Source organism: Sturnus vulgaris, chromosome 29 (genome assembly GCF_052056855.1).
Source record: "Sturnus vulgaris isolate bStuVul1 chromosome 29, bStuVul1.hap1, whole genome shotgun sequence".
NCBI classification, from domain to species: domain Eukaryota; kingdom Metazoa; phylum Chordata; class Aves; order Passeriformes; family Sturnidae; genus Sturnus; species Sturnus vulgaris.
In genome coordinates, this window is record NC_142271.1 from 3,573,934 (window position 1) to 3,586,479 (window position 12,546).

The window sequence follows — 12,546 nt, forward strand, 5'->3', positions numbered from 1 at the left end:
TTAATGCCCCTCCCCGCCTCCTTTTTGAGGCTGGACAGCAGGGGCCCCTCTGCCAGGGATTTTGGGAGAAAAATGTTCCCTAAAGCATTTCTTAATTTGTTAATCACGTGCTGAGCCTCATCAGGCACCTGGAAAACACCGGGAGGGGCTGAGATCGGGTTTGGAATTGTGAGGGAGGGGTGGATGAGCAGGACAGGTTGTGACAAAATCCCTGTGTTCCCCGAAAGGACCAGCAGAGAAAACTGAATTAAACCCCAAACCTGAGCTCGGGGTGACAGCTTGGCTGCTGTGGGGGTGTCCAGGGCTGCAGGACAGAGCCAAATATCGGGCACAGAGGAGTTTTAGTTTTAGTTTAGGAGTTTAGAGGATGTTTTAGACACATCCCAGCCACGGAGAAATTCAGCTCAGTCCTGAGCTCCGGACTGAGCTTCGGGAGAGGAAAGGGAGCAGAGGGTGAGGCCGGCTGGGGAAAACCCAGCTCGGGGGTGGCCGGGTGGAGCAGGGATCGGGATCGGGGTCTGGCTGTCACATCCCCGATGTGACAGGCTCTGCTGCCATCTACCTCCTCCCGATCCGGGGTGCTCGGGGCTGCCCCGCTGCTCTGGAGAGCCCAAAACATCCCGAGGAGAGGCTGAAAGGCGCTGGGAGCTCGCAGAAGGAGCGCTTGGATTCTCCAACCTCTGCTCTTGCTCCGTGCTCTTCCTCCAGCATCAGCTCAGGGACTCCTTGCTGGGAATGCTGCCCTGATCGCGGAGGAGGAGGAAAGGAGGTGGAAACGTCCCCTTGGCACCACATTTCATCAAGGTTCTGCTGCCAAAACCTCGTGTCCCTCCAGCTCAGCTCCCGAGGGCACCAGGCAGGGCCAGTTTGGGCCATCGGCATCCTCTGACAGCACATGTGGCTCTGCAAGGCCAGGCTGGCACCTCCCTGCTGGCACCTTCCTCCCTTCCCTCCCTGCTCCCGACTCATCCTTTCCTTTGGAGGGGCAAAACCGCCCTGCACATCTGCATGGCACAGCTGGCAGGGCACATCTGGATGGGATATTCCCAAAAAGCCCTGGCTATGCTGATCCTGGTCCTTCCCTTCCCTGCTCCAGACCGTCCCCTCCCCCTTTTTGTGCTCAATTTGGAGTTTTGTGCCGCTCCCCCTCCGAAATCCCCGCTCCCGCTGATGTTCCCTAGACCTTAAAGAATATTTAACCATCTGGTAAATTATTTATCCCTCGGAGGTTCGGTGCGCTCGGGGCAGCTCGGGGCCCTCCTGGAGAATTAACGAGAGCCATAAATCAAAGAGACATTGGAGAAATTTCCCATTCCCTGGCTGGGCCCCCAAATGCCACTCGCGGGGTGGGAGCCGGGCGCTGCCACTTGCTGCTGCTACTTGTTTAGGAGCTTGTTAAATTTAGAAGTTAAATAGACTCCAGGAAGCGGATGAGACACAGCAATCGCTGGCTGAGGGGGAAATTGGGTGGCTGCCACCTCCTAATGCTCCTTTTGAAGGTGTTTTTTTCCCCCGGCTTTGCAAAGCATCGCCATCAATCCAGCTCTGGGGGAGGAGGAGCCGAGGCTGCGGCGCTGTGCCCGGGGGATGGGGACAGTGGCGCTGGCCACTTGGCAGGGCTGGCTCGGGCTGTGCTGGGGGTGGCAGAGGGGACAAGCGGTGCCCCAGGGGCTCCTGGCAGCGCTGGGGGTGTAAAAGCTCCGTGGGTTTTGCCTGTTGTCCTTCAGGTGGGCTGGGGTGGGGATGGAGCGAGGTCTCAGCATCCCGCTGGGATGCTCGGGCTGTTCCTGCACTGCTCAGGTGCCTCCTGGCCAAGGGACAGTGACACATCCTGTCCTGGGTGTGCTGAGAGCCCCCAGAAAGGATTTGGATCAGGAGGAGGCCCAGGGACAGGAATCCAGCCGGGGCTTTGCCCACAGCTGGATCACAGCTGTGACAGCTTTCCCTGCACCACCAAACCCTCCTGCTCCCCCTGCAGCCTCTGCGTGAGGCTTTAGCAGGGTTTGTCCTTATTCCCACCCTTCAGGAAACCCCAGGCTCACCCCGAGGGGCACAGAGGTGTCCCAGAGCCCCTGGGACCAGGACAGGGTGTCCAAAGAGGGACCAGACAAATTCCAGAACTTCAGTAATAAACGAATTAATTGATGTCCCCGTGGGATGATGTGAAGCTGCAGCCACAGCCCCGAGGTGGGAGCTTCACCCCTCCCGTGCTGCTGCCAGCCTGCCTGAGCCCTGCTGCTGATTCCCCACAGAAATGCGAATTTTGGTTTATCACGTCTGCCTGGCGGGCAGCAGGAGCTGCACAGTGAGCTGGGGGAAAGCATAAGGTAATAGAGGTATTTATTAAAGCAGGGAGGAAATTTATATGCTATTCCTGCTTTTTCAGCTCTCAGTCATTGCCGAGGGGAGAGGAGGAGTGGGCAGCCTGTGCAGGAAATCGCCAGGAGTCTGTTTTCTGCCCATTTGTCAGTCTGATGAACAAGAAAAATATGGGCAGGCTGGGTGAAGGAGAAGTGAAGAGTCTGGAGGAGGCTGGAGAGCGCTTCTCCACGGCCAGGAGCAGCCCCAGGTGCACGGGGAAGCCTCCCCAGATCCCTCTGGAGATGGGGGGATTGTGCCAACAAGGGACTGGGGTCCCTGAGGCTCCCAGGGTGGTGGCAGAGAGCTGAGAATGGGAGGTGGGGAGGGGGAAATGGGAGAGGGAGTGTGGGGAGGAGGAAAGGGGAGTGGGCTGGAGGAGAAAAAGGGTTCGGGATGGGATGGAGGAGAAAAGGGCTTGGGATGGGATGGGATGGGATGGGATGGGATGGGATGGGATGGGATGGGATGGGATGGGAGAGAAAAAGTGTTCTGGAGAGGATGGGATGAAGGAGAAAAGGGATTTGGGATTGGATGGGATGGAAGAGAAAAGGGACTCTGGAGATGATGGGATGAAGGAGAAAAGGGGCTCTGGAAGAGAAATTCTGGAGGAGATAAAGGGGTTCTAGAGAGGATGGGATGGAGGAAAAAGGGGGTTCTGGAAAGAGAAAAGGGGCTTGGGATGGGATGAGATGGAGGAGAAAAGGAGTTCTGGAAAGGACAGGCTGGAAGAGAAAAAGGGGCTTGGGATGGGATGGGATGGGATGGGGTGGAGGAGAAAAGGGCTCTGGAAAGGAAAGTCTGGAGGATAAAAGGAGTTCTGCAGAGGATGGATTGGAGGAGAAAGGGGACTGTGGAAAGGACAGTCTGGAGAAGAAAAGGGCTCTTGAGGGGCTGGGCTGGAGGTTAAAGGGTTCTGGAAAGGACAGGCTGGAGGAGACAAGGGGTTCTGGCAGGGCTGGGCTGGGGCAGGGCCCTGGCAGTGGGATGAGGACGATCCCAGTGTCCAAAGCCCCCCTTGGCAGGGCCCTCCCAGCTCTGGAGCATCGCAGCGTTTGGCACCTCCCTTTGAGGAGCGCTGGGGAGTGCAAACCCAGCGAGTATTAAGTGCTAATAATTCCTTCCTTTCATTTGCAGTTATCCACCTCCATGTGAGAGGCCGGGATTTTGCTGACACTTTCTGGCTGGGAATTGAATGCTGCCTGAATCATCCAGCCAGGGCCATTTGTTCATAAAAGTAAGGAATTGCTGTTTGAATCCTTTTATTGCTGCTAACGTGACACAGGCAGCCCTGATGGATTCGGGCTGGGGATGTGACACAAACGTGGCCGTGCTGGGAAGTGACACAAATGTGGGGGCTCCTGAGCCCTCCTGGGTGGGAGGCAAACACTGCCTGGGTCTCCCTGGGCTGCTGAGGTTGTGCAAGGTCCCCCTGGCACTGCCAGGGGCAATTCTGGCTTCTCCAAAGCTGTAATCCCAGCAGATTTTCCCCCTGGTATCAGGGGCACCCCAGAGAGGGATTTGGACCCCCCAGCCCTGTGTGTGTGATGGCACAGAGGGAAGGGGGGAGTGTTTGAGGGTTTTAATCTTCTTGTTCCCAGAGCTGCTGGAGTGGCTGGACAAGGAGATGTTTTTCCTTTTGGCAGAGACAAATGGCCAGAGCCATACCCTCTGGCGTGGAGCTGCTCCTTCTACACTGATGGGATAAAAATGTCCTGGGAGGAATTCAGGCAGTGCCATTGCAGCCTGGAGAGATCAGCCCTGGACAGGATGAGATTGTGGGGAACAGCAATAGGCCAGGACCCTGGTTTGCCCCTTTTTGGGGGTTCTGTCTGTGCCCAGGGCTGTGGGGCAGAGACCAAGAACACCTCACTGAGATTTCCCCCTCATCCCTGCAATGCTCCAAATCAGGATGTGATTAACTCCAAGCTGCTTTTCCCCGAGTGCTGCTTGCACAAACGAGAACTGATTTAAAATGAATTGAGCCAATTACTGCAGTTTTCCCAAACCAGCTGACAGCAGTGCTGGGATGAGGAGGAACAGTCCCAGCTGCAGAAGGATGGGAGTCAGACACTGAAATGCCCTTTGGGCCCGAGATTCCAGCTGTCTCTGTTCCCTGGATAAGTCTGGCTGCTTTCCTCAGTTTGCATCTGAATTTAGGTGGCAGCAGTGCCAGGCCAGTGGTGCTGGAGCAGCTGGTGGTGCCTGCTCTGAGTGGGTGATGCCAGGATGGTCCCTGCTGGTTGCAAATGCAGTGTCTGGATATATCCATGTGTTTATGGAAAAGTGGAAAGAAAGAACTCCTGGGTGATTTTTCAAGAGGAATCTTTGAATTAGATGCTTTCTGCCATGGAAAGGTTGGGTCTGTTGGGGCTGGGTGAGGTTTGGGGTTTTTGTTTGTCTGGTGGCTGCTCCTCCCCTGCCCCCATGGTTTGAAGAAATCGGTTCTGAGCTTGGATATTTTGGGGTTTTTTAGGGATTAGGTCAAGGAGAAGGAGTTCCACCATCATCCTCAGCGGCTGCTGCAGAGGGGCTGAAGGCAGAGCAGAGGGGTCACAACTTTGGGCCAGGTTTATCTTTCTGTTCCCATCCACAGCTTCCAGCCAAGGCAGCTCCTTGGCACCATGGATGAGCCCAACCTGCCTGCAGGGCTGAGAGCAGCAGAATCCCAGAGGCTGGAAAAGCCCTCCAGGATCACCAAATTCAACCTGTGACTGATCCCCACCTTGTCACCCAGCCCACAGCACTGAGTGCCACATCCCTGGACACCCCCATTCCCTCTTTGCTGCATCCCTGGCAGGAGCCACCCTGGGAATGTCCCTCACAGCAGGACAGATGCACCATGGAGGTAAAACTGCTCTGCTGGGGTTAGTTTTCCATGGGGGCGTGGGCAGTGGCACATCTGGAGAGCAGCTGGATGGGCAGTGCAGGTGGGGACAGCCAGGAGGAGTCACTGCTGGAATCACTGCTGGAATCAATGCTGGAATCAATGCTGGAATCACTGCTGGAATCAATGCTGGAATCACTGCTGGAGTCACTGCTGGAGTCACTGCTGGAGTCACTGCTGGAATCAGTGCTGGAGTCACTGCTGGAGTCACTGCTGGAATCAATGCTGGAATCACTGCTGGAGTCACTGCTGGAATCACTGCTGGAGTCACTGCTGGAGTCAATGCTGGAGTCACTGCTGGAATCAATGCTGGAATCAATGCTGGAATCAATGCTGGAGTCACTGCTGGAGTCAATGCTGGAATCACTGCTGGAGTCACTGCTGGAATCACTGCTGGAATCACTGCTGGAGTCACTGCTGGAGTCAATGCTGGAATCACTGCTGGAATCACTGCTGGAATCAATGCTGGAGTCACTGCTGGAATCACTGCTGGAGTCAATGCTGGAATCACTGCTGGAATCAATGCTGGAGTCACTGCTGGAGTCACTGCTGGAATCACTGCTGGAATCAATGCTGGAGTCACTGCTGGAATCACTGCTGGAGTCACTGCTGGAATCAATGCTGGAATCAATGCTGGAATCACTGCTGGAGTCACTGCTGGAATCAATGCTGGAATCAATGCTGGAATGTGCCACAGCACCACGGGTCTGGACTCTGCTCCCTGCCTCTCCCACCCATGAAAATTTGTCTGCAAAGCCTCAGCCCCTCACCCCCAGGCTCCCCAGAACTCCCTGCCAGGGATCACAGACTGCTCTTATCCTCACCCAGGGCCTTGTGGATTCCTGGTGGATTCTAGGTGGATTCCTGGTGAATTCCTTCTGGATTCCTGGTGGATTCTCCCAGCATTCTGGACTCCAGCAAAAGGCAGCAGCCCTGGGCTGCAGCATTTAAAAATAATCACAAACGTGGGGGATACACAGCCAGGCCTGTTCAGGGGGTCCAGGGCTCTGTTCCTGGAATAGTTTTCACTCTGGAGTCTTGGGGGGGAGAAGGGATGCTGAGGGCTCATCCACACGTTCAGCTGCTCGCTATAAAACAGCTCCAGTGCCTCTAAAGGAACTAAAGAAAACGTGCTCGGGGCTTTGTAGGGAAGGAAAAAAGGCTCCTGGGATGGGCAGAGTGGCCATGAATTATTCAGCACAGCAGGAGTGGTGTGGGAGCTGTTCCAGGGCAATCCTGGCCAGGACCCCCGAATTTGGGTGGGTGCAGAGACAGGAGAGTGCCTGGAGAGCTGGGGCTGGGGCTGCATCCTTCACCCTGCCAGGGCTTGGTGTTTTGGGGCAAAAAGTGCTTCCTTATCCCTGCCTTCCCATGCCAGGGATGAGCCTGGGGCTTCCCCCTGGTTTTAGTGGCTTTGGACTCAAAAAGCAGGAAAAACACGGGAGAGGGCAGGTGTGAGCTGAGCAGGGAGGGGAGGTTCGGGCAGTGATGGCACCGGGGTCGCTCTCCAGCCGCTCCAGAATGAATTCTCTGCCACTGGGAACAATTTTTCCCTGACTCTGCCAATTCTGTCACAACGCTGCCTGGAAGAGCCCAACGGGAAGGGGAATTTGAACTCTGAGAGAAGCTCTCACTGAAGCTTTATTTAAGGCTACATGGGGAAATGTTAAATATTAAAAACCAGTGGCCGGGCAGCGAGGGCTGTGCCCTGTCTGTCTCTTTTTAACTCTAAACACCTTTGATGCCCAGCTAATGGGGCTGTCACCTTGTGGGGATGGTGTCACCCATAGATCCCCCTTCCCATGGCTTTTGGGACAGCTGCAGGCTTGTGTCCCCAAGAGCAGCATTGTGTTCCCCCAGCTGGCCACCAGCATCTCGTCCCCAGAGCCCAAGAGAAAGGACAAGGACTGAGCATCTGTGGTTTTCTCTGTGCTGCTTCAGTTTATTGTTTAGTTTTTTTAAATCCCTACTCCTTGACTGCAGACATCCTTGTGCTGACATGAGATTATTTATTTATAAAATATGTACAGGAAAGCGCTCGGGTCCTGGCCCCTCCCTCCAAGGTTGGCCGTGCCTGTCCAGCCACAGCAGAGGTGGAAAGGGAATTTCTCTGCTTTGGAGTCGGGAAAAGGAGAAGAAAGGAAAGGGCTGAGAGGGATGGAGACTTCAAAGGACGTGAGCAAATATTTACAGGTTCCAAGACAAAAAAATATATCTACAGTGTTGTCTTGGGGAGAGAGGGAGTTGGGCTGGGAGCGGAGCCCGCTCGTGGCTCCGTTTGTTATATTGATTTATGGAGACTGCAGGAATCGATTCTTGGTGGGAATCCCGGCGGGAGCGTGGCTCCAGAGAGCCCTGGGCTCAGGCCCTGGTGAGGGGCAGGTGAGGCCACCCCAGCCACAGAGTCCTGCTCCTGGGGCTTCGCCAGAATATTTAGATTTTTGCAAATGAAGCCTGGGTGCTCCTGTGACACTCCCTGGAGCCCAAGGAAGGGCGATGCTGGTGGGGGGCGGGACTCAGGCATGAAAAGTTTTGGGATCCCCAAACTGTTTGAACTCGAAGGGGACAGGTAGGGACAGTCCCCCAGAGGTGAAGTGCTCCCGGGAGCTGGGGCAGGGCTCCCTGGGCTCGGAGTGGCAGAGCTCAGAGTGCCACGTGTGGGTCCCCATGGAAGTGTGGGGTGGGTTTTGCACAGGGGGTGCTATGGCAGGACGGGCACAGCTAAATTCTCCTGCAGGGGAGGGGCTGGGGCGCGAGGGAGTGGCTGTGGGGCGTCTGTCTGGGTCCCCGAGCTCGGCAGGTCACCCCAGTTCAAACTGTCCATGCTCTATGCGGGTGATACTTGGCTGGAGGAGACGGAGGAGACCTCGGTCTTGCTCTGGGACACGGTGGAGGAGGTGTCTTCATCCCCAAAGGGGTTCTTGCCGCAGCAGATTGTGGTGATCATGCAGTTACGGAACTGGGGAGGGGAGAGAAATGAGAATGGTGGCACTGGAGGGGCCAGCAGGGACGTGGTGCAGGACCAGGAGTCCCTGCAGGGACTGAGATCCAAACCCTTCTGGGAGGGAGCGAGGCACCCGTGGAGCCCCCAGAGGTGCTGCCCATCCTGGGGGAGTCTCACCTGTTTGTTCATGAGCACGTAGATGATGGGGTTGTAGAGGGAGGAGCTCTTGGAGAAGAAGGCAGGCACTGCCATCAGCGTGGCCGTGAAGTCGGCGCCCTTGTTGGTGAAGATCCAGAACGCCACCACGGCGTAGGGCGTCCAGGCCAGCATGAAGCCCAGCACCATGAGGATCACCATCCGCGTCACCTCCTTCTCCGCCTTCTGCGTCGTGGCCGATTCCTGCTGCTGGGCAGCTGCCTGTGGACACGGAGGGTGGTGAGGGGCAGCTTCCCATCCCCAACCCACACCCCCCATCCTGCCTGAGCCCCCCTCCCTGTCCCCATCAGTCCCCTCCGGCCGTTACCTCCCGGACTTTGCAAACGAGGCGCCCGTAGGAGAAGAAGATGATGACGACGGGGATGATGAAGTGGATGACGAACATGTAGAGCACGTAGGACTCGTTGTGGAAGTCGGGGTTGTGGGTGTAGTAGTCGGGCCCACAGGAGCACTGCATCCCCTCCGGGATGTACCTGGCAGGGGGAAAGGTCAGGATGTGTGTGGCATACTGGCCAGCCAGGGAAAGGAGCAGTCTGAGTTTTCTCAGGCTGCTCGAAGGAAAACAGAGTTGATAACGATGTTAACATCTGGTCTTGTGACAGGAGGGATGTGTGAGAACATGGTGTTTCAGTGAAAGCTTGTTTACTGGGGGTGTTCTATTCCTTGGACCAATGAGTTTGATTCTATTCTCGGTCCTGTGATCTAGTCTTTATAAGGAATGTGTGTCACAATAAACTTGTCCCTTTCCTGTTCTGAAAGGAGACCATGTTGCTGTGTGTTCATTGCTAATTATACAGCAAACAGCGACAGATCTGCTCCTTGGGGGCAACAGGGACGGAATTCCCTGAGGATGGGGGATGCTGCAAAGGTGGCACATATGGTGTGGGTGCTCGCTGTGACACTAACGGGACATTCATTTCCCTCCTCTGAGGCCGAGCACTCCCCTGCCAGGACCCTGCACGGATGGAGGGATCTGGGAGCTGCTTCTGGGGATCCCTGGACTCACCTGGACCAGCCGAAGAGCGGCGGGGCGGCGCAGGAGATGGCCATGACCCAGGTGAAGGCGATGCCCATCAAGGCGTGGCTGGCGGAGAAGCGGAAGTTGCCCATGGGCTTGCAGATGACGATGTAGCGCTCGATGGCCAGGACAACCAGGGACCACAGGGCGACCTGGCCTGGAGGGAGGAGAGGGAGAGCCCACGGAGAGGTCAGAGCTCCTCTGGGTTCCACTTTGGTGCTTCCAGAGGAGGGGATCAGCATGGGAGAAGCAGCATCCTGCTAAAAAACTGGGAATCCTCCACTTGTAACGTGCAGAAGCTCGGGGAGAGGATGCTGGGGGTGGAGGACGAATCACCGTGGGGGTTTTAATACATTAAGAATCAAGGGGGTGAATCCCACCTGGGCGTGGGGAAGCACCATTCCAAGCAATGCTGCCAGATGCCTCCAAACCTGTTGATTTCCTTTAAATGTGCATTTCACCAGCCTTCTGCTGGCGCTGGAACAGGGGGAGGCGTGGGGAGGGCGGTGTGGGTGGGCAAACGTGCACATGTATTTCTGAGGGATAATTAAACTTCAGGGGATTTGGGAGCGTTTAGTCGGTGCTGTAAGCCTGCTAATGCCCCCAGCTGTGATAAGCTGCTGATAACGACACCCTGTGCTGGGATTCGCTGGGGACCTGCTGCTCGCACAGCCGCTGCTTCCCAGCCAACTTCCTTCCCTGGGAACAGGAGCCTCCTCCTCCTCTGAGAGGTACAAACATTGGAAAGGCAAAATGAGGCTCATTGAGCAGGGATGGGATCTTCTGACCCCAAACCCAAGCCTTTCCTTGCTCCTTGGCTTGGATCAGGGCATTCAGCTGTGCCTTTGGCAGGATATCCATATTTTAAAAATGTGTGTTTTCAGAGCAGCATCACTGTGGGAAATGGCCTTGTTTAGGGGAATGAAAGCCAAGTCCCTGTGGTGGCTCTAGGTGTCTCCAACAAGGACTGTTTGCTCTCAGATCCATCATGAGGTGTGGTGTGGGCAGGGCTGGCTGCGTGGGCTCTGGCTGCCGAGTGAATTTTCCTTGTTTTTCTGCAGGGCAAAGTGTTGTTGTCCCTGAGAAATGCCTCAAGGAAAATCCCAAGGGCGCTCAAATCTTGTGCAGCTGGGACAGAGCTGAGCCATCCCTGCAGAGCCTGGGAACCACCCTGGATCCTGGATCTTCTTCCCCTTCCTTTTGCTCCTGGATAAGCTCTGAGCCCTCTCATCTCTCCATGCCTGTAGCTCTTCCATGGGGTTGGTTCCCTTCTCCCTTTCCCCAAAAAGTGAAGCCTTCAGGCAAAGGAATAATCATGGAATCATGAAGGTTGGGAGAAGACCTCTAAGGTGATCAAGTCCAAGCCTGTGCTTGGCATTGATCTGGGAACAACCAGGTTGCCCCTGGCAGGTCTCTGGTAACCACCTTGGTGTGACACCCCCAGTGACCAGCAGGGCCAGGTGACCCCAGCCTGGATCCTGCAAACGAGGATCCCTTCCCAAGCTTCTTTTCCCTGCCATGATACCATGAGGTCTCTTTCTATCGAGATCAAACCCTCAGAAATCTGTTCTCCTCTCCAGTTTCAAATGGTGAGCAAGCCCCAAAGTGAGGAGAAACGATGCTGCACACCCCAAGAGTGCCACGAAGGGATGGAAACCAGACTCCCAAAGCCCTGCAGAAGGAAGCCCCAAGCCCCCAGTGCCAGCCCTTACCTCCCAGCGTGGCAAAGAACCCCTCCACGGCGCAGCCAATGGGGCCGAACACGAAGTAGCCGTTCCAGGCGGTGTAGAAGGTGACGGTGAAGCCAAAGCAGGCCATGCACAGATCAGCCACAGCCAGGTTGACCAGGATGTAATTGAGGGGCTGCCGGAGCTTCTTGTGCTTGAAGGTGACCAGGAGGGTGAGGAAGTTGATGGGGAAGCCGGTGGAGATGAGGAAGAAGATGTAGCAGCACACGAGGCGGTATTTCCAGGGCTCGGCCAGGTAGTACTGCGGGTACTCGAAGGGGCTCCGCACCACCCCCGTCTTGTTGGACATAGGCACGTAAAAATTGATCCCCTCCGTCCCGTTCATCCTGCCCTCGCTACGGGAGCTGCTCTGCCGGAGGGGGGTTTTTCTGCAACGAATTGTGTTCCCACCCCGATTGATGAAAAAAGGGAAGCCCCACCCCCTCCCAAGCGCAGTGAGAGGATTCCCCTCCGATCTAAAATATGAAGGAATTACAAGGAGCAGCAGAAGTTGAGGGGATGGAGGTGGTGCCCTGCCCTGTGCCGCGCCGGGGGCTGGCGGTGCCGTGCCCCGGGGTGGTTTTATACCCTCCGGCCTCCTGGAGGGAGGGGGCAGGCTGACGAGGGGCTCGGCTAACTTTGTGTGACAAGGGCAACGGGATTGAGAGGGGTTGATGGTTTAAGCACCCTCTAAGCGGCCAGTTGGCCCCAAAACCTGCATTAAAGCGTATTAATTGCCATTAAGTGTTTAATGTTGTTTAAGGTGTTGGGGGCAGGAAGGGATGGGGTGGGGAGCGCTTGGGAAGAGGGGCAAAGGTGGGAGGAGCAGTGGGGAGTTTGGGTGTGGTCGATGTGGTTATGGGGGCTGTGCTGGGGTCCACAGCGTGTCACAGGTTTGGGGTGTCCCTGGGCGGCTGAAGGACCCTGTGAGACCACTTGGGCACTGGGGAGTGGCCAGCTCTGCCCCACTGACCTTGGGGAGGTCACTGGGGGAAGACTGGGCTGAGCTTTGTGGGTCTGAGCTGTTGGCTGGGCTGTTTGGGGTGCCTGGTTCAGTGTGGGGGCTGCTGGGGTCTCCATCTCACAGCAAATCCAGGCTCTGCTGACACAGCCAAGGGCCTGGAGCTGGGCAAAGGTAGGAGGGGAAGACACTTCCCATTCCAAAGGTAATGCAGTTGGTAATTTTTTGGTAAATGTAGCATTTTGGAGCAGGGCTCCTGGTTGTGTGACCCTGATTATACCCTTGGTTGTGCCATGGGACAAAGGACAGTAAAGACGTCCTGAACTCCTGCAGAGAGTGCAGAGAGACCAGCCTGGCCTGGGAGAGCAGAGGGATGGGAGGGAGCTTTCCCCAGGCTCTCAGCACAGAGTGTGGGATCCCCATCCCAGCACACAC

General features: G+C 56.1%; 1 protein-coding gene and 1 long non-coding RNA gene across 2 annotated transcripts; one reads left to right on the forward strand and one right to left on the reverse strand.

Moving 5' to 3' along the window:
* The first annotated feature begins 2,387 nt into the window (after positions 1-2,387).
* Positions 2,388-11,894, forward strand: LOC148220934 (uncharacterized). Its single transcript, XR_015808771.1, has 4 exons — positions 2,388-2,569; positions 3,496-3,595; positions 9,337-9,462; positions 10,485-11,894. It is a non-coding gene; the product is annotated as an uncharacterized LOC148220934 (long non-coding RNA).
* On the reverse strand, positions 7,167-11,549 carry LOC106850945 (green-sensitive opsin). The gene is made up of 5 exons (XM_014872613.2): positions 11,136-11,549; positions 9,412-9,580; positions 8,713-8,878; positions 8,367-8,606; positions 7,167-8,204 (listed from the first exon to the last, which is right to left on the reverse strand). Exons 1-5 carry the CDS (start codon positions 11,494-11,496, stop codon positions 8,073-8,075), a joined length of 1,068 nt encoding a protein of 355 aa, XP_014728099.1. The 5' UTR covers positions 11,497-11,549; the 3' UTR covers positions 7,167-8,072.
* Positions 11,895-12,546: the final 652 nt, after the last annotated feature.